Source organism: Paralichthys olivaceus, chromosome 15 (genome assembly GCF_024713975.1).
Source record: "Paralichthys olivaceus isolate ysfri-2021 chromosome 15, ASM2471397v2, whole genome shotgun sequence".
In the NCBI taxonomy this organism is placed as follows: domain Eukaryota; kingdom Metazoa; phylum Chordata; class Actinopteri; order Pleuronectiformes; family Paralichthyidae; genus Paralichthys; species Paralichthys olivaceus.
In genome coordinates this window covers 7,410,586-7,431,934 of record NC_091107.1, presented here as the reverse complement: position 1 = coordinate 7,431,934, position 21,349 = coordinate 7,410,586, and the positions used below count along the sequence as shown (strand labels likewise).

Genomic DNA, 21,349 nt, shown 5'->3' with positions numbered 1-21,349 from the left:
TTTGTTTGGTGGTTTATTGGCCATTTTAATTGATATGACGGCTTCACTTTAACCGCTTTACAATATATAGTTGATATACAGGTTCATCATGAGAAATTGTAAATAGTTCTTCTGACCTCAGTGATTCCAGGTGATGGTTGAGACAGTAATTCAAAGCCTGTTCCAGAAAGTGTTTTCAGTGGAAACTCAGAGTCTGTTAACCTTGCCATGAGAGAAACTCTGGGTTTTCTATTCCAGGACCTGAAATGACTTTACCTGTGAGTCACAGTAACTCACTCTGTGAACTAACCTGCTGGCCGGAGCGTTTTCCTTCGACTAACCCTGAGTTTCTCTCTGTCACCTGCCTGGGCCTGAGGAAGCTGCTCTGACACGTCGCTTCATGTCCTCATTCATTCAGTCGATATCGAAGTCCAGATCCGAGCACATTCATTTGCAGAACTTTATGTTGGGAGATTAAAATGTCTGATTAGGCATTAGCTTTTTACCGGAGGCCTAGTTTTACTATCACTACCACTTTTATGATCAATCAGTCTTCAGTGAGAGGACAGAGACAGAGATCGCTTACATTCATATATTACACATTACGCTTTGTCCTCGTGTTCAGCTTTCCTTTCATCCATATTTTCATCTTCTGTTGCCAGCAGCACTTTGTCCCCATCAGGTTAAAGCTGAAAAAAACAGATGTTTTAGCATCTAATCTAACAAACAGTAGGATTTCAGCACTTTAGCTAATTAATGTGGTCTATAAAATAACAGTTTTAACTTATTGACTCCTTCCAGAGCTCTTTCAAGGCTGATGTATTTTTAAAGATACAAATGAATTGCCACAGGTTCAACTACCTCCAATGGATTAATGGGGTAGCTCAGTTCTCTATTTACCCATTGGGAATAACAGTGACGCTCTTACAGAGCGATCATACTGTTTCTCAACCCAGGGTTCATCAACTCACAGTTCAGTGTTAGACTTCGTTAAACTTGCTTCCTTAAACCAAACCCTGGACTCACACTCCCCATAAGCTCAGTGTTGCTTCAACAGATGCGGCAGAGGGAATGGAGGCTAAGAAAATGCTGACTAGAATAGAAATGGAGAGAATAAAGCAGATTCATTGTGAAACAGTATTTGAAATGTACTTAGTTACTGTTCCGTTCTGAGTGTGTGACCCAACAGTCAACACATTTAGTCGGCCTGAATCCCAATGACTGCTGGAAACCCTTGAGGCTACTTGGCCCCGGTTTGACCTCGCAAGTTTTATCCATCCAGGAACAGAGTCTCCGAGCACCGTCTGGTAAATATGGAGGGTCACTGCAGGTGATGCAACATATGGGGCTCAGTCGGTGCAGTTGGCAGTGTCCTTGGGCAGTATCCAAGCAACCAGGGACTATACCAAAACTGAGCGAGAAATGCGGCTGTGTGTCATTTAATGGACGAGACGAGCGGGAAGGTACATGAGGGTAAATGGAGAGCCAGGCCGCTGCATACGTGATCGGGCTCTAACGCACACATCCGCAGAGTGACAGCGCCATACACAAACAAAAATGCACACACGCCTGGCCCTGCGCAAACGTGCTTAACCCACACCTTCACTGCACGATCAAAGACTCCGCCGGAGGCTCCTGCTCTCGCCGACGACTTCCTCTTGACACAGAGATCAGAAAGTTGCCAGAAAGTGACCGGCAATTTACTCCTTGGTTAAACACTTGGAAGCCACGGAGCCAGCAGTGAATCCATCAGAGAGAAATAAACGCTGACAAAGACAGAGGCAGAAAAGGGGAATCCATCTAAACCTCTTAGGCTCAAACAGCCTTCCTGTCTCACTCTGGGAGGTGGAAACCCCTGAGGTGTGTAATATGAAACAGAATGTTAATGTTAGAACTCTTCCCTTTGAACTCCTCTATTACTATTAAAGTGCAGCTATGTTAGTTCCCTCTCTGTCTCACCTGACATCCTCCGTCGTCACAGTGTCTCTTAACCTTCTTTTCTATATTCTTGACGGCCCTTCCTTTATTTAATGAGCCACAAGATTAAATACACAAGTGACAAGAATGATCTTTTTTTCATTCAAATGTTAGAACATTAAAAACTACTTAGGGTTGTGATTAAAGTTTGATTGTAATAAAACTATTTGACTGAAGGATCCTGAAGTTGTTGAAGCTCGACGCTTTGTACTGAAGGTGAACACAAGGTCCTTGAGCAAAGAACAAATGTATGCTGTTAATTTCCTACAGAAGACGATAATTATTCAAGTAGAAGAAGTTGCTTGCCAGGAAACAGGAAGTCATTTGACCTACATAATTATATTTTTCCTCCATAGGAACCTTAACCCTCTGAACTCTGCAACAGAAAATGTTCCGCCAGTGCCAACACTGATATTCTTGTAATTTCTTGAGTTTCTCCAAATCCTTTATGTCTGAAAAAGATTGATAGTACACATAAAGGTTATGGAAGTCAATATGACATTATAAATACAGTACTTAAAGCACTGAAATAAAAGTTTCATCAGTATTTACCAAATAGACACTTAAAACAAACTGATTAAAAAGATTTCGAGATATGCTTATTTTTTCTGTGCTCCTCTCTCACAGTTTAAACTCAACCAGGTGGTTTTAGTGTTTTAGATGTGTCGTTTACCTCATGAGAATTACAACATACTTCTACTGTACGACACAGTAAGTAAGTATACTATGTGTCTCCATGCAAGTGTTGTATTTAAGACTTGTTCTCGATGCTGATGGACTCATTCTAGTTGTTGGCATCAGCACACCTGCTTCATGAAGCATGTTTCTGACATTTCTTTGGAACACTGAACATGGTATTTTGTTCAGGAGGCAGGAGGAGGTACAGTAGAACTGCATAATTCTTCATAAGAAAATACTATGGAATGTTTCCAGTGCAGCAAAAATCCAAGCTCTGTGAAATGAAAAATAGTACATTTATTATCTTACCACCGAGTCTGTCTTGGTTCGGGTCCGTGTGGTCCCACCTGTGTGCCATATGGTGCCTGTGGTGAACTTGGACTTGGAAACAGATGATTTACACACAGAATAGGACGCGTTTCCTAAAAAGACACAGGACAACATATTTTAAAAAACGGACCACAAGAGTGAGTGTAGTTTCTCCATTTCAAAAACTTGCTGCCAATCATATCCCATGTAATATTTTGGAAGTTGTCCAATATGCAAGTGAATGAGTCCGGGATGGACTGGGGTTTGGAGATGCATAAATTATGCAATAAAACGATTGTCGCTGCAGCGGCTGCTGGTCAGAATAATAGAAAAGGGAAAATAGAGAGAGAGGCAGAGATGGTGATTATCTCTGCTGTGTAACACAGAGGATTGGACTCAAGATGAGCCGCTCCTCTGGCACAAATTTATCTATGTTGTCAGGTGTGCCTAGACGATTACCCACCATGCTGCGCTGCTCTGTGGCAATTCCCTCGGCGGGAGTCAAGTTCTCACAGAAGACCAGAGCCGAGGAGAGAATGGCAGCCTATTACTCACAGCCCTGTCCTTATGTTCCCCTCACAAAGTCTGATACTGACTCATGGCTGGCTCCTGTAATTCTCCTTTACGAGCCATCCGTGTCCATTTGTTTTGATAGCAATTGGAAGGCTAACTGCTATTATGCTGATGTATATGATAGAGGCAAGGAAGCAGCCCTGTGGCCACTGCTCTTTACAGTCATCAAAACACCCATCGTGCTGGAACTTTTCATCTCGCTTATTAGATCAGGTTTATGAGCAATCAATTATCCAGCTTCAATCTGCTCTATTTTGTTCCCAGTTCATGTCTTACCGTTTGTGTACCTGGTTTAAAATAAAGTAAAAAATTCAAGTGAGTGTGTTTGAATAAAAAAAGGTTAAATGTCAAACAATTATCATAATTCATATCAATAACTGTTTCATTTCAATAATATAAAAAAGGTTTCTAGTGGATTTGGATACTTCATACACAGAAAATCACCTGTTCACTAAATCGAAGGTCAAACCATAAAATTAAATCAACACTGGGTTTTAATATTTATAAAGAACCAAAATTGTAATTTAACTGCCTCTCATCACTGACTGTCTTCAGTAGTTTCCTGTAGCTAGAGAGAGAGAAAAATATTGAAGCCTCGGGTGTCAGCGTTACGCTCGAATGTCCCGTTTGCCTCAGAGCTCTTGTATCTGTCTATACAATCCCCCTCAGGCTGTCCCAGTTGAGATGAAGATAATAATCTACAACCTTATTGATCTCTCACTCTCAACATGCTCCATAGAGTCAGCTTGTGTTGATTTGCGTCGCCACAGGTGCTGGAGGAAACAGCCAGATTCCATTTCAACCTGCAACAGGATAATACGATTCACATTTGTCATTTAAAGTACTTCCTTAGCGAAACAATAACTCTGAGACCGTTGTTAACACTTTTTTGACGAGAAGGATAATGTTGTTAGGGACAATATCCCATTGGTCCCATGCTATGCACAATAAAAACAACTCCCTGAATTTAAACAGGCCTCAGGAAGGAACTGTCTGTCTTATTTGCGTGTAGGCTACATCTTATATTCCCTTAATGCTTCACCCATTAAAGTTCATCGGTGTCTTGAGATGCAGAGGGGAGATCATTTCAGTAGCTTAAAGATCAAGCCCTAATGAAAAAGGCAACGGCTCATACACACGTAGTGCTAAAGTGAAAATTGTGGGATAAACAACTTAAACAGGAGCAGAGCTTTGATTCAAAGTGGAGAAACACATAAAAGAACTTCCCACCATCTCTTTTATTCCTGTTTATTTATACAACCTTCCACACTCGATAAACACAAAGGGATGTCAGTCAAATCGAGAGAGGGAGGGACTGACGACTTTGCCAAAACTTTACACTCAACAAAAGCCTTGTGAATCCCACACTTGCAGAGACTTTGTGACAAAGAAGAGATGAAATATAATTGAGGTGACATAAGTTTGTGAAGTGACCACATGCTGTTACACCCAAAGATATATTAGTTTGCATTGTGCTGCGGCCTCTGTCTCTTAGTGGCACATTCGACGAATTATCTTGAATTAAAAAAGCAATATAACTTGAGGTTGTGATATGTTCCCTTTCCTCCCACGTGTTTCCTGAGGTTATGACATGCACTCATCAGGGCACAACCGCTGCCACCGTTATCTCTGGCCTGCTGCTGTCGCCGCTGTCCCACTGGGTTTGATTCTTGCAGCGACTCACGTCTCAGGTGGGGACGAACATGGGATCCGCAGGATTATCCTAACAATGCTAAAACTGGGACATGAGGATTAGCTTTTGCCCTGTAATCCCAAAAGGAGTCCCCACTGCCACCAGCACCACTCCAAACCTTCAAATACATTTTCCTGTGGAGTTTTTGAGGATGTTAAATCGTGCTTAGTGACATCCGGTTATGTGAGTAACATAAAGATGCATCATGGGTAAATGAGTGTAACTTTTACCCACAAATTAGTTGAACCCCCTGGTGACCATAACCCTAGTTGGTAAAGAAAGAGAAGTGATTTTTGAGCTCGGACTAGTGATGTCCTCAGGGTTGCCATTATTCTAATGAAAACAATAAACATCCACTTTCCAGTCAGATCAACCTCCACCATGTGTTTTTTACAGGATCACGACCACTGCTGCCTGTATGATGGACCTCAGAAGATATCCACTGGATGAGCAAAACTGCACGCTTGAGATTGAGAGTTGTGAGTAAATCCTTTATTCATCAATCACATCGTATTAAAGTTAATTCAGTGCCAGGGCTGAATTAAATTTATTTCTTAACCTACTGTTTTGTTGTTTGTTTGATCGTTTTAAATTCTAGGAGATTCTGGTTTTTCACCTTTACCCAGTTTTACATGGCCTCTGCTTTGCTGTCATAGAGTATGTGTCACTCGGCCTTCACTGGGTCCCAACAATTTGTGCTTTACTGCTGTGCAAAGATTTACCCAGAATTGTAATATTTTCAGAGTAATCCTTTCCATCCAATTTGCAGTATTTCCCCTGGTGAAAGGAGAGACCCTCTTTCCCTGTGAAATATACGCTCAGCTGAGTTTTCTCTTCTAGACAGAATATGTTTTGTCATTTCAGATAAATAGTTCACAGATCATTGAGTTTTTTTTATATATATTTAAAAATAGAGGGAATTTAGATAAATTGGTGGTTAATCTCATCCCAGTTGAGTGTAGATGACCCATGATTAACACAGGACAGCCCACATCAAGTGAGCTACTTGTCACAGCTCAGCGCCACCACCCCCTTCCTTCAGTGGAGCCGTGAACTACTTTGTGTGACTTGGTGCTGGATGTGATGAAGAGGGAGTTAATGCTGTCCAACGCTCACGACAACAATTTACAGCCAGTACATAACAAGGGCTGTGCTGTGGGTTGTGTGAAATCCAGTGGGAGCTCCAGTATATTTCAGTTTAAGATCAATTAATGTAAAAAACATGACAAATCTACAGTGAATTCATTTGATATATTCAACAATATGATTCGTAGAACCGAAAGGAAAATGTTCCTATTTCTTTTGTATAAAATTAGCTTATTAAAAATCCAATAGCGCAGCTGACGTGATGGATGCAAACCAGTTGCTAACACACGAGAATCAGAAGTCAGCTGGATAACTGTGAATGCAGCCAGATGTGTGAATGTATAGAGATGGCTGAAGGGCGTTTTGTAAAAAAAAATTGTTCAACTGAGCAGCAAGGTCTGCAGTCGGGGGGGAACTGGAGCGTGAGATACAAAGGAGGTGGCTGAAGAACTTTTGCGAAATATACAAAACACGAGAGAAAGTTCTCTCTGCTCTAAATGTGAGAATAAGACATATAACTTTCTACATGTCTAATGTAACTCACAGCTAGTGTGTGGTCACAATAACACAACAATGAAAGCTCCACTGTTGATGTACACATGAGACCAAACTGCCCACTGTAGATTTATCGGTCATTGTAGAAATTCAAAAAGTTAATTAAAACTCCAACTGTGCTTCACTAAAAAGGACTTGTCTGTGTTCTGCATGTTTACTCTGCCTGCATTTGCTTTTACATGACATTATTTTGGCAGTAGATTCCTACAACATTTGGAAACAACATTTTGTCCGTCACATGTATGGGAAGAAAGAACAAAGGGCTTCTTCCCTTGTGCCTCATTTTCTGCCTCTCACATTTAAAAACACCAATGCTGCACATTAGGTGACAGAATAGGGAGACAGTAGTAAAGTAGTGAAGCAGCAGGATGCCCATTCTGACCTTCATGCTGACATTATACACAAGACTCCTCACTTGTCATCTGCAGTTTTCTCTTACTTGAGGGAACAGCTAGTGAGGATGCCTTTATCAAATCTAGACCTAATCTCTGGAAAGATGGTGCAGAGCTTGTAGCTGCAAATGTCACCTCACACTCCTTGTTTGAACATATCGTTCAGGGAGCGGTGGTGGGCGACAGAGAGGGACAGTGGCTGCTCACGAATGAGTGCACCTCACGACGCAGCTCATCAGCGACCTGAGAGAACATCCTTCTCTTTTAATTTGGTGACAGGCTTTTTCCCATTAAGTGCTGGGGCGAGGCAGCTGTGTGTGTGCATGCTGCGTAGATTTGGGTATTTGTTTGTGTGTGTGTGTGTGTGTGTGTGTGTGTGTGGCAGAAATCTTACATCCTGTTATTTATTTCATCTGAGCCCTGAGAGTTAAGAGGCTCGCGGAGCAGCAGTATGAAGAGGATCTCTGTTGGTTTGAACTGTTCTAGATCTGGTGTTGCCTTCAATGACTCCGCTCTTTGGTGTAGATGGTTGATTTTCAAGCAGCTGTGTTCTTCTCCTCCTCTAAATCCCTGAGTGGTGCCTGCACCTCCTCACTACGCTGCTCGCTGCTTTGTTTTGGTTCCTCTTTACTTTCTGTACACCTCTTTTAACACTCCACCCCTCCCTTCTCTCCCTTCACTCATTTGCGAGTGTCATTATTTCATACTCAGCTCTTTGTTCATCGGTTGGCTTGTTTCCTATGAGTTTGATTATTCTAATATCCCCAGTATTGAGCCGCCGCCTGTGATTTAATAAGATTTGACAGGTTGAATAAAACATCCAAGAACTTCCATTTATGGATCAGGCCTCTATCCCTTCACGCTGACCTTTTCTAATTATTTCAGGCAAAAGTTAAATCGCTGACCCTGGTTTCATTACTAACTTTTAATCACATAATAACAAGCTGCTTGAGTACGGCGGTTGCTGTCAGCATGGTTATTTTATGTCAAGAGAGATGGAGACACCATATTGATTTTTACTTTTACAAGAAACTTAAAAATGTAAATAAAGTATGAATCATTTTGAAATGTTTTTATCCCCGGATCTACATTTTGTCTTCAAGAAAAAAGAAAACTCTTCTCAAGCCAGAATTGGAAAATATAGTATGAAAATATATTTATTTACTATAATGGTGTTTTCATTATATATATTACCTTATCTTTACTACAAATCTACTTAAGTACAGTAATGAAGTACAAATATTTTATTACTGTGCTTAGGTAGATTTTTCAGGTATCAGTACTTGAGTACTGGTTTTTACTTATACTCCCTACATTTGAACATTTGAACACAAATATCTGTACTTTCTCCTCCTTATATTCTCAAAACTGGCTCGTTACTTAGTTCAACCTTCACGGATGACATCATGACCTAAAAGATGTAACAACACAGGCTGTGATCGACTCCAACGGTTCCGACCCGAGGACCTCACTAAACCATCCAATCGGTAGTAGCGACAGTCAATGATTGGCACATTCATGAGAAACAATAGATCTCCTCCCACATCTCAACAGTCTCTGTCACTCACAGTGAGGAGAGTGAAGAAGATCTACTGATACAAACCTGCCTCCTGAACCCTGATGGAGCAGAACAGCAGCAGCACAGCACTAATCCCAGAGGACGTGGCCCCACAAACAGTTCACAACCCTGTGGAACACATCCTGACACCAGGAATTAATTATTAACAATGAGCAGCCGGGTGAAAATAAGGGACCTGAGGGCTTACTTGATGGAAATAAATGAATTAGAAAGTCTGTAATATTATCATGGGTCCAGAGGCCCGAGGTGCGGGTTCAACGGTTAACAAGCTGCTCTGTTGTTTGAATGAGCTCATAAATTCTCTATAAATTAACTGGAACGCTTGACTAAAAAATATCGATTAAATGTGGAAACGTGGACTTAAACCTAACAAAGGTCAATACAGAACTAAAAGTTCTCCCTCATTCAGGCTTTCATCTCCTCTCATTTCAAGTTCATCACGTAGTTTAGCAGCTCCTCACTGAATTCACTGTTGCCTTATCTATAAACATAGGCCATGACTGGAGTAGATGGTGGTGATAAGAATGACTCTCTAGAAATGAAAAACGTATATGATGCAATATAAAAATCAATTCCTTGTCCATGAGAAATTTGTGCCATTAGTACTCCAAGGTCTTCACAGCAAAAATATACTGCTGTTGTTGCTGGCTTGTTTTTATTATGAGGCAAAGTTAACTTGACTCTAATACCACACTACCTCACGCTCACGTCCACAAACAGTGGGAAAGGGTCGGGTTTCTAACCTTTCAGGCGCGGCCCTGTCAACCTGCATCTGTTTTGTTGTAACTTGCTCAGCATCTCTACCATGTAATGTGTAATTCAGGACTATAGCGTAGTAGGACCACACACGGTTTTTACCCCAGAGCAAGGAAATACCATTCCCTGCATTATTTAAGCAGGTTAAGCCTGTGACGTTGTGGGTCACTGTTACGGTAATGCAGTTTACTATGTACATTATACACACTGCTGTGCAGTAGCTCTACCTCCACAGGAAGCAGATTCTAGTAAAAGATGCAGCATTGGCTGCATAAGTAGCAGCTGTGCATCTTTTTAATAAATCATAGCAGGAGTAGGGTCACAGAGCTGTTGAATGGTGAATAATACACAAGAGCTTTTTGTTTTAGCTTTACCATCTGTGTGGCTTTAGGTGGCTCTTCTGGAGACACTGATAGAGGGGATCTAAGTGAAGCTGCTTGGACAAACTGAAACATAAGTTAAGACAAACCTGCAGCCATCGATATATTCACATCCTGCACACACACGTCGAAACAGATGTTTTTCTAGGGGAGAGAAAGTCATATTGTGTTATTTCACACAGTCGCTCTGCACTCACCATGAAACTATCATTCCATTACAGCACCTTTACCAGCTAATAGTTATATTTTCTGCACCAGCGATCCACATCATATGGACAGAGCCACTTCCGCTCTCCATCCCTCTCTCGCTATCTCTTCCCATCGCAGCCCATTTTTAGAAACTGCACACATTCTCCAGGGTGTGAATGGTCTCTGCACTCGGGCTTGCACGGCTTATTTATTTATCTTTATCTTTAGATGTTCCGTCCCTGTCCAAGCATGCAGTCAGCCGCGGCTCGCTGTGTACCGCAAAGGTTTGAAGACATTTTTTTAATTGGACACCAGGAATAACTTTAAAGTCCCTTTGAAATGCATGAAATCAAAAATTCATCAAAGACATATTTAAGAGTGGAGCAGGCAGTTGTTCAGGGGGTTGATTTGATGCAGGGGTGAATGGATTTTTTGTGCCTCCGCTTAGATTGACCTGTGTAGTAGACACACAAATAGACAGTGTATCACAAGTTTCATTTTTCACACACATTCCCCAAGGGTTCTTGTCAGCAAAGGTTGGTGCAGCACAAAAACAAATCTCAATATGACTCTTTATGGGGAATAAATTAGGGAGCTGTGGCATCTTTTGACTTTACGGTGCAGTTTTCTAATGAAATTTATAAACGCTCTGCTATTTATTTTCATTTGAGATGTAAAGAAAGTTGGGTAGAATTAATTTTTGTGATAGTTTATAATGTTTTCATGGCCTTTAAAGGTCCAGTGTGTACAATTTAGGTGAAAGGAAACTATTGGCAGAAATTGAATGTAGAATAATCCTCATGATGTTTTCACTAGTTCGTTTCATCTAAATGAATCATCTATGAATTGTAGTTTTCTTTACCCCAGAAAAGACCCTTTATATTTAAATACTTTATATTTACATCGAGGGGACCCTCTCTACGGAGGCTGCCATGTTTTTTACATTAGTCCAGACTGGACAAACTAAACACCTTTTGAGTTTTTATGACAACTGAAGCTACCACAGGTTCTTTTTCATGTTTGGAAGGAGAGGGTGAGGTGAGGGGTGTTCAGTTGCAACATGCAATTTCAACACTAGATATCACAAAATTCTACACACTGTACCTTTAAAATATGCTAAGGTGACTATGGTGTTTATTACATTGAGTATTTTTTTCCGTTACAGGTAACAAGGAAACAACGTTGAAATTCTTGATTATGTTTTGCCCGGGGCAATATCAAAGCCAATGTTTTATCTCCCTCCAAATTCCTTCTTTGCCCATTAAAACAAATCAACTGAGACATTATTTCATAAGCCTGATAAAAAGGCCCGGAGTCAGATTTGGCCAGGGAGATATGCCAGAGTCCCAGTTAAATAGCTTTAGTATTGTATTGCTATCTCCTCTGATGCTATCGAGAACAATTTCATTTATTTTTGGCCTGCTAACGCTCCCAGACTTTGGAATCCATGAAGGCAGCCTTTGTGTTAGTGTAAAATACATATTGTCACATTCAGAGATTTTCTTTCTTTTCTTTTCTTTTTTGTATTGAATGTCAGAATTTGCATCTCGTGCCACTGGGGAATAAAATGACTAATTCAATTATTTTTATTCCATCATTTCATAGTTAATAAAAATACTGTCACGTCTGTGATGTGCTGCCAATTGGTTCTTCTCTTTCACTTAATTTCTTGCAGAATGGTAGTCAGGAGGATCCATCTGTGCCAAACACTATGATGCAATATCGTCATTACAAAAGCAGTGAGGCAAAATCAAGAATGTAGAAACAATGGAGGACAGAAATATCCTCACATAACTGATAAATAACTGATTCTGATACACTCCAAGATCTATATTTACCATTTTGTTTTAAATGCAAAGTGTGTCCAGAGGAAAGACCAACAGGGTCTTTAAAATCAAACGGATGTCTTCATGAATATGTCCTGCTGAGATACTATGTGAGAGGACTCATCCTCTTCATCCTCTGAGGAGAATGACTTTAATAAATGTAACTGCAATCTATTGCATTTTGATATATCCCGTGTGCAACTGCGAATTTGACTCATTCCATTGGAGGCATTAGTGGGAAGATAAAGATAAAGGGAAGTTACCAATAAAATGAGCTTTGCTACTCTGGGACTAAATGTATTGTCTCAAATTTAAAATGTGAACCTGCAGTAGAGGAGGTTATTCAGTTTTATCACTTAGGAAATGTATTTAAAATTGAGTTATTCCTGTCTGCCCCTGACCTGGCCTTTATTTCATCCCATCTCTTCTAATAGAATTTTCCTATACTCGTACACTTAGTAAAGAAGCACTTAATCGTCTGCAGTTTGTTCAACAAGCAGCTGCTGGGCTTTTTGCTGGAACGCATTAATCTCATTTTGCCATTTCCCCTTTTTTAACTTATTGGCTTTGGAATACATTTTGGAATTCAATTGATTACCTCTTATGTAAGGTGATGCTGATGATCATGATATACGACTACACTAACTGCCTGGATTATTTTTGAGAGACAAAAAATGTTGGACATTTCAATGCAGAACTCACTGAATTCCACTTTGGTTGAGAGGAACAAGAGATGTCAGAGTGTTAGGGTGTTGCCACAGAAGAGACTGCTTTAATAATTCAGAGCAACTAAATAGGTCACACAACTATTAATTAAGGAGAAAGAAGTGGAGGGAGAAGGAAAACGGGGGAGGTACAATGAAAGATATATAGTTATGACAGAGAAATGAGCGAGAAGAGAGAAGGAGAGGGATGTAATCAAATGGAAAAAAAAGTGGTGGGAGAGAGGGAGAGAAAAAGACGCAACAGCAGAGCACCAGAGGAGGAAGAGGAGGGGAGAGAGGAGGTGTGATATAATGGTCTACATTTTATGCACTAATCAATGAAAGAGCGTGGGAGTTCCCTTTAAATTGTTCTGTCAAACATGCTTTTATTCATCATCCTGCCTGGTCCTCGTCATCACTGCCTTCCCACACACACAGTACACACACAGTACACACACAGTACACACACAGTACACACTTGTACAAATCAAACATGTTAATTCACTTCCTTCCTGTTAAACCTCACCATCATCAGCATTTGACAAAGTAATGGTCACGCAATCTAATGGAAAACCGAAGTCCATGCATGCAATCAAACGATAAAACAATAATCGCTCGCGCAAATTCAACAAACATGCATGCAAATCCCCATTGCAGTGAACATGCAGTACCAACAACAACTGCACCCATCACAGATGATTACTTTAGTTGCATGCAAAAGACATCACAAATGTTGTTTAATCCATCCCCTGCTGTTACCTAAAACATGGAATAGCCCTCAAAACACGCACCTTGAAAGAGATTAGACGTTTGTATCAGTTTTATGATGTCAATATTCTGCTGTTTGTCCCAGAGGCAGGGAGGAGTGTTAGTGAGTCTCGGCCCTCCTCCTCCTTCACAGAAGAGTTCACACTTCAGTTCACCCATCGTGACGAGCTGTCAGAGCTCTAAGATAATAAACCACTGCTAGCTTGTCATGCAAAGGAGATACAGCCTCCTAACCACAATGCACTGCAGTGTTCAAGGTTTTCTGTGACTTTGCACCCATTTTGTATCATTAAAGAAGGTGGATATAGAAAAGTAATGCTGTAAATGTTTAAAAACAAGTTAATCTATTTATACTGGGCTGTGTTTCTGTTTGCAAGCACGATTATGCATCATGATGACGTCTGGGGTGGCGCAGGAAGACCAGAGAGCAACTTGAACAATATGCAAAGAGTCATTAGACACATGCACCCAGGTTCAGTGGTTTTATTATTATTGCTTTTCAAATTGCTGTTTTAGTTATAATTATAACAGGGTTTTAATGGTGAGCCACCCTTCTGGAAAAAGTCCACAGACTCCAGCTGTTTTATGTCCCTCTCCGTCTCCTCATTCCTCTTCTCCTCTTCTGTCGCTGAGACCAGTGCTCTTATGCCCTGAAGTCAGCAGACATGACAACTGCACCCGGGGAGACAGTAGGCAGTGGATTATGCAAGAGCCGAGTTTCATGGTCTTTGGTTGAGATTAATATTAATGGACTTGCTTCTTGTCCCTTTGCAGGGTTTTATTGAGTTTTGGTGGTGAAAATTGAGGCCAAGCCTGGTTATTTAATCATTCTTGTTCCTGGTGTTAATAATTTAGTTGCTCATGGGACGAACATAATAAAGTTGACTCATATACATTTAGTCACATATGTAAAGGGTTTCACCGGCTACTGTATGGACGGTTGTATGTTTAACAGCATTTCATAATTTATGGTTTTAACAGGCCTTTTAATTATTCAGTTATTGTCAGAGTACAGTAGGAAGACATAAGTGTGTGCCTTGCTTAAAGGTCCCTCAAAAGGAGATGAGGAGATGGCTTCGAACAAGGCTTACTCACCCACTGTGTGTGTGTGTGTGTGTGTGTGTGAGAGAATCAAGATTTAAATGCACCATTTGTCCTGAGTGTTTCCAAGGTTATTTGATGATGAAGGGGTCAATATGAAGAGCACTCAATTTAAATCTAAAATAATAATAATGATAACAGGTGATACAATTCATGCTGGTACTTTGTGATAAAAATACAAAAGATTTTTGAAGCACCAATGTTGAGTGAAAATGATGAGATCGCTTCTACTTGACAGTGTCAGGGAAATTAGTTGTCTGGCCCTGACTTTCATTTTTTCTGTCTCGTCCAGTTTGGTGCTTGTGTAAATTGATCTTGCACTAACCAGAGATAATAAACAACTGTATTTAAAGTATGATTTCAAACCGAAAGAATATAAACAGGAATTTTAAATAAAAGCTGTATAGCACAGTTATTCTTTCCTCGTGGTAAACCACATATATCAATCACTGAACCAACGACCAAACACTGTGTTGTCAACAAAATGTGAAATCGAGACAAATGCAAACCCAATCATGCTAAGTGATTAATTGACTGAACTGTGTGATCCAGATGGGATGTGGTTATAAACATCTACCGTCAGACCATTAACGATCCTGTGCTCCGTCTCAGATGGTTATACAACAGATGACATCGAGTTCTACTGGCGAGGAGGAGACAACGCCGTGACGGGGGTGGACAAGATTGAGCTTCCCCAGTTCTCCATTGTGGATCATAAGCTCATCTCCAAGAACGTCGTCTTCTCCACGGGTAACGTCCTGAACACATGGAAATGCATGCATCAACACGGTCATAAAATAGACAAGTGGCTTTCGTTAACTAAATGAAAACACAGCACCAGTAAAATATATTTCGTGCCATCTAACATTATCATCACTACAAATATTATCTTGACATTTGTATATTCAATTTAAGTAGGCCATTATTTTACTTTGACATTAATTATATAATGTTTATATTATGGTACTTAGGGTTATTGCATTCTATTATAATTACATTCCTGCAAAGAAGAAAAGAAGTAAAGAAAATAAATGTTAAATGGAAATTCATATCACACTTATTGCTAAGAAAAACAGCATCCGCTATTATCAGGAATGCAAGATCTTATGTAAATATGCAAACGTACATAAAAACCTGCAAATAAGGCAATAACCTAGGAGACCGAAGTCACCGTGACTTATTTACCAGCAATAAAAAAAAAGAATTCTGTGTGATGCAGTGAAATATTCATTTCTTTTGCATTTTCATATTCATGAATTTGTCATGCAAGTAAGCAATTGTAAGTGGGACAGAGGTTCTGCTGAATAGTTTCTGGGGTGGCGACTGTATTGAATAAAAGTGAAACATTAGCACAATAAGAACAAAGTGACTCCAGCGACGAGAGTATGTTTTCTCTGCAGGGGAAACACATTCCACACAATCTTATTAAAAACATACAACATGTATGTGTGCGTAGCAGGTCAGTCATCCCAAATGTGTCCCTGCAGTGTTCCCGATTTTATAACCTAATGCAGCGTTATGGTAGACAGGGGATTCCTTCTGAACACACTGCCTATTGAGATATGGAGTAACCAACCCGGAGGTCACGGAGAAATGCCAACATCAGCAGAAGAGCCTTAGCATTTATCCAATATAATTGTCGTGTTTCACTCCAAGGATACGCAATGTCATTGTTGCTCTAATGAATAATGAATATTCACCATCCTGTCATTTTCTATCCCAGCTGTTTCCACACTTCATAAAGAAATAATCCAATGATTCTCTTGGTGGCTCATTCTAACACAAGCTCACAGAAATAGCAGATCTAAGTGGTGACATTCCTAGAGCAGCTGAGCCTTGAGAATTGTTGGTGCGTTCATTTGAAGGTTCTTTATTGTAGAGAGAGATTTTAATTATAAACATGGAATTTAAAACAGGTGAAGATTTCATTGCCCTTATTCTACAGAGAAATGCACACAACCCTTAATCAGGAGCTACACCTCTGAACGAGCTGTTTTCATTAACCTTGTGATGTCACAATTATACAAGCACCGCCCTCAGCTATGCTCTCAGCTCCACCCACCTAGACCAACCAACCTTACAGGAGGCGTTAACCTGAAATATACTGCATTTTTTATTCATTCTCAACTAAGGATTGATTTGTGAGCCCTCTCCAACAATCTTTTAACATTTCTATAACCTTATTCTCTTCTTAAATGTATCTGCACTTTCAAGTTTTCAATACAACAATTTTCATACACAGTCATGTTGTTGTATGAGTTCCACTTGAACTTAAACACAGCTATTACTACGGCTGTGAGTGTGGACTTCAAACTTGTTCACTCGCAGTTAAGGGATAAAATCCACCGACTAGAGCTCTGCAGAAAGGATAAGCTGCTTGATGGATTTGTCTCTGTGGCTGCTGCCCAGGTGAAGGATGTTTCGTATATGTCTTCAACTTGTCCGATCACTCACCCCCCTTATGTCCAAAATAATCTCAGATTCTCCTGCCAGACATGCTCCCCTGGCTCCCCTCGACTCACACCGGCATTGAACCTGTCTGCTCGGAGGATCTAGTAGCCGAGGAGAGTGGCTGATGTTGCCAAATGATCCAGGCCCCAGGGTCTAGTGCTAAGCTCCACATAAAGTCCAGCCTGAGATTTTAAGTCTAAATTTGACCATTTAAGCACAAACTGACCTTTAACATTTGTATTTACAGCTTCTTCCAAGCTATAACAACAGGCTGCAACTAATTACCTGTGGTTCACCTGAAGATATACTCAGACTTGTGGTTGACAGAAAACATCCTGTTCTGTCATGTTCTCCAGAGTGAAACATGCAATAGCAGATGTGAAACAACAGTTTTGTTACTAAAACTATATCTTCTTATAGTCAAAAGTAAATAAAAGTGCAGAAATATGAGATCTTTAAAGGACTCAACCCTTTCAATGGACTGCAGACTGTAAGTTGCACTGCATGTGCCTTCTAGCTCTTCTTGTGGTGCACCCCCCCACCCCCATCCAGTTGTAATTTGGTTGAGCAACAAAAATCTAAACACAGTGAATTCCCAAAGGAGAAGAATGTGTGTGCTGATACAGTTCTCCCTTCACCAAAACCCTGTTGTGGGCTTATTTCAAATAGAGCCGAGGTAAGCACAAAAAAAGAACTCTCCACAGACAAACCATCAAACCTCTTCCAATATTGAGCATAAACACAGACAGTGGAGAAAAGGTAATTCTGGCAAGTGCTGATGCTTCTGTTCAGTGGAGACAACAAATATGGGTTTTTATTGAGAACCTCTGTAATAGAAAACCCATGAATGAGGGATTATACTCAAGGTGGGCCAGAGTTTCTCTCTTATTGTATTTTATTATCATTTAAAATATAAAACTCTACATTTTAGTCAATACTGATGAATCTAACTAACAACAATGTTAATAGCCAACCAATTGTTTTTTGTCATTTACAAACCTAACGTGCCTGTAAAGTGAGGGATTGGCTGGTTCTTATTAAATGACACCAGCAATTTCAAAATGTTTCCTGACTTAAGAAGATTTCAAGGGTGATTTTTCAATATTTCCCTTAAAAAACAATTCCTACCCCTTCTTCTTCCAACAACACTTGCTGGCTATCATCAAAAAAAATGGTCTGAATTTAATGCCACTTTTACCACAGTGGCCAGAAGCCATCAGTAATTATTTGACACATTTTTTGTAGCTTGCTTGGATAAGTTGATGTTCCCAAAATACACACCGTCTCTCTCAGACAACATAATCAGAAAACATTCAGTCCTGGAGACGTGGCATCTGTGGCAAAAACTGAAAATATTTCATCTAACACCGCCTCCACTTTCTATTTCTGTGTCCTCCTCTGTCCTCTCTCTGCAGGTGCTTACCCTCGTCTGTCCCTGAGTTTCAAGCTGAAGAGAAACATTGGCTACTTCATCCTGCAGACATACATGCCCTCTATCCTTATCACCATCCTCTCCTGGGTCTCCTTCTGGATCAACTATGATGCCTCTGCTGCCAGAGTGGCTCTAGGTGAGGCCTGCTCACTGAAATACACCAGGGAAATCTATTGGATATATAGATTCTTCTTACACTAATTTTTTTCCTTTTAATATTTATTTGGGAGGTAAGACGTGTGTTGAAGAAACATTGGATGAAAATATGCAACAGAAAGAAGGAATTTCTGGAAAACAGCTTTTTAGCTTTTGTTTCACCACAGATTCATCCTTCAGGTCTCTGAAGGCCATGACTAAACTTTTTCTTATTCTAGACATGACCCTTATTCAGTCCCTGAAAAAAGAACTGCACCAATTCACAACTATTTAACTTCTAAACTATCACATTGGGTGTTAACACATTCAAATATCCATCCCAATACAAGAACAGTTTCTTCTTGGACTAATATATTTCCCGCTGACATATTATGATGGATGACCAACCTCATTTGTTTCCACTCTGAGTTGATAGCCTCTGTGCTTTTCTGAAAGTCACAATTCTCCCCCCGTCATCCTCAATTATGTAAACCCTCTCTATGCTTGGAGGTTTGTATCCTAACTTACTCCATGTTTATCTGAAGCTCCCTGTCTTCTCTTCACCAAATTCCATCCAACCAGCTCCGTCCATCCTTCTACCCATCCCTTGCTTTTGTCGACAAGGCAATTTCACTGATTGACGACTGAGCTGCATTTAGTGATCCAGGGGGAAGGCGTGCATGGGATTTAATGAAAAAAAAAAGGTAATGCTCCATAATGGAGGCCGGGCAGCCGTGTTGGCAAATATGCGGTCACCCCCCAATCTTCGCCAGATTCAGAAACCACTTTCCTCTGACCTGGTTTCAGGCATTAAAGTGGACCTGTAATAGCTGAATCACATGGACACGGTGCTGCAGAAATCCTTTGTTGTTATTGCTAAGCTCTTGCAGCAACAGCTTGGGAGAATTGCCTGAATCCTATTTTGAGCGGTGGTCACCTGACAGCTTTGAGACAGCTGTATAATAATTTAGTAATTGTTTACTTAGACTCTCAGTTGAAATTGCCTTAAATAATTGTGCCGTGTGTGCATGTGGGGATTCAGGAGCACTATAAGAGCGGAAAAAATAACCCTATTATTTAATCATGTACAGAAAATCACATTTATGTATTAAAATCTGCCTTCTAATGCGATTTATAATTCAGACGTATAGATTGTACAATAGAAACACACACTATTGTAAACACACTTCATCAACGAGCCAGGGCTTTGCTTAACACAGCAAAAATACGAATTTAAATCGATATTAGTTAGAGTTAGGGTGTCACTCTTAATAAGCACAATCTCAACACATTGATATGCCAAGTCAGTCTGACAGTAACTAACCCCACAGCTTGCCTGGTGAGGCTTTTGAAATTTCTCTACAACTTTTCTTTCTTGGAGTTCTCCACTAATGAACAAGAGCAAGGTTGACATTTGAATTTCAAATTGCTTCACCGTTTTAGGTGCACCTCTTTTAGCTTTTCTACCACTGCACGGTCTGAAGCCATGGGGGTTAGACCCTCTGTTTGATTGGTCCTGACAGGTTTAATCAGGCACAGAGTCAAGCCGATCTCAAAGATATGTTGCAGGATCAAAACTGTCACAAAATCAGTCAGAAGAGTCCAGTACGGGTTTCGTATGATTAATGCTATAGATTTACTGTGATACAAATTTGTGAGTAATGTAATGACTATGGTCTTTCACTCTCAGGTATTACAACTGTACTCACCATGACTACCATTAACACCCATCTGAGAGAGACCCTGCCCAAAATCCCCTACGTCAAGGCCATAGACATGTACCTCATGGGCTGCTTCGTCTTTGTGTTCCTGGCTCTGCTGGAGTATGCGCTGGTAAACTACATCTTCTTTGGACGGGGGCCTCAGCGTCAGAAAAGGGCAGCTGAGAAGTTGACCACAGCCAACAATGAAAAGATGAGAATGGATCCAAACAGGGTAACAGAATTTTACCATGTCTCTGTAGTTTGTAGACCTGCATTTTGTTTTCATTTTGAAAAAAAGAACCGATGAAGAGTCAAAGACATGCGCTGGATGAGATCCAGTATTGTCAAATCTTCTGTTAATTTCTAGATTCGCAGTGTCACATGCTTTTATAGTTAGCAGGACAATTTAATTTAATTATTCACGAAGCCATGCAAGGAGCTCAGAATAGTTTTTAGCAAAGAAAAGAAATGTCACCAAATCCAAATGGAGGGTTGACCTAATGTTTCCTGCCCTCGGTGCCAAGTAAAGCCAGGCTAATAAGCTTTCCATTTTCTACTCCCAGCTGGAAAGAACTGATTGCTTCTTAGAAGAGATGCAAAATGCCCATCATAACATGAGTGCATATGGACATGCTGATATCACTTGAATACAAAACACTGACTAAACTGGGAAAAAACAAGTGGTTGCATTAATAGCCTGTGACATCAAGTGAAGCACAGACATTCCAATACATTGATAGAGGATGTATTATTCAGGTGCAGTTGCAAAAATGGCGTAGTTCATTGAAAGTCTGCTTGCTTGCAGTGGCTGGTGGGGAATGTGGTTGGCAGAGACGATACCCTGTACGCAAGAATGAAACAAAGGGAACTTGATGGTCATGACTCAATGTGGGAACCAATCTTTGTGGATGACGCAGCAATTGGACTGGGGGATCAGAAGAATAAGGTATTGTAGAAACCTAATTATTAGATATTTCATATTTCTGTTTTGAACACTTCCCTCATCTGAATTCTACCAGACACAAAAGCAATTGCATTTCTTAGTGAAGGAGTTCTGTTTTTTTTTCTTATACAACTCCCAAC

General features: G+C 40.3%; 1 protein-coding gene and 1 long non-coding RNA gene across 2 annotated transcripts in view; one reads left to right on the top strand and one right to left on the bottom strand.

Moving 5' to 3' along the window:
• LOC109635766 (uncharacterized) overlaps positions 1-21,349 on the bottom strand; it is a 130,246-nt gene that overhangs the window by 5,082 nt on the left and 103,815 nt on the right. The window contains exons 3-6 of the long non-coding RNA XR_011246149.1: positions 15,123-15,303; positions 2,944-3,056; positions 566-668; positions 290-438 (exon numbers count right to left, since the gene is read on the bottom strand). This is a non-coding gene — a long non-coding RNA (uncharacterized lncRNA). The remainder of the gene's footprint in view (positions 1-289; positions 439-565; positions 669-2,943; positions 3,057-15,122; positions 15,304-21,349) is intronic.
• LOC109635647 (gamma-aminobutyric acid receptor subunit beta-2) overlaps positions 1-21,349 on the top strand; it is a 54,326-nt gene that overhangs the window by 28,404 nt on the left and 4,573 nt on the right. The window contains exons 5-9 of the mRNA XM_020096977.2: positions 5,606-5,688; positions 15,158-15,295; positions 18,412-18,564; positions 20,254-20,498; positions 21,072-21,212. Coding sequence (XP_019952536.1) covers positions 5,606-5,688; positions 15,158-15,295; positions 18,412-18,564; positions 20,254-20,498; positions 21,072-21,212 — 760 coding nt within the window. The remainder of the gene's footprint in view (positions 1-5,605; positions 5,689-15,157; positions 15,296-18,411; positions 18,565-20,253; positions 20,499-21,071; positions 21,213-21,349) is intronic.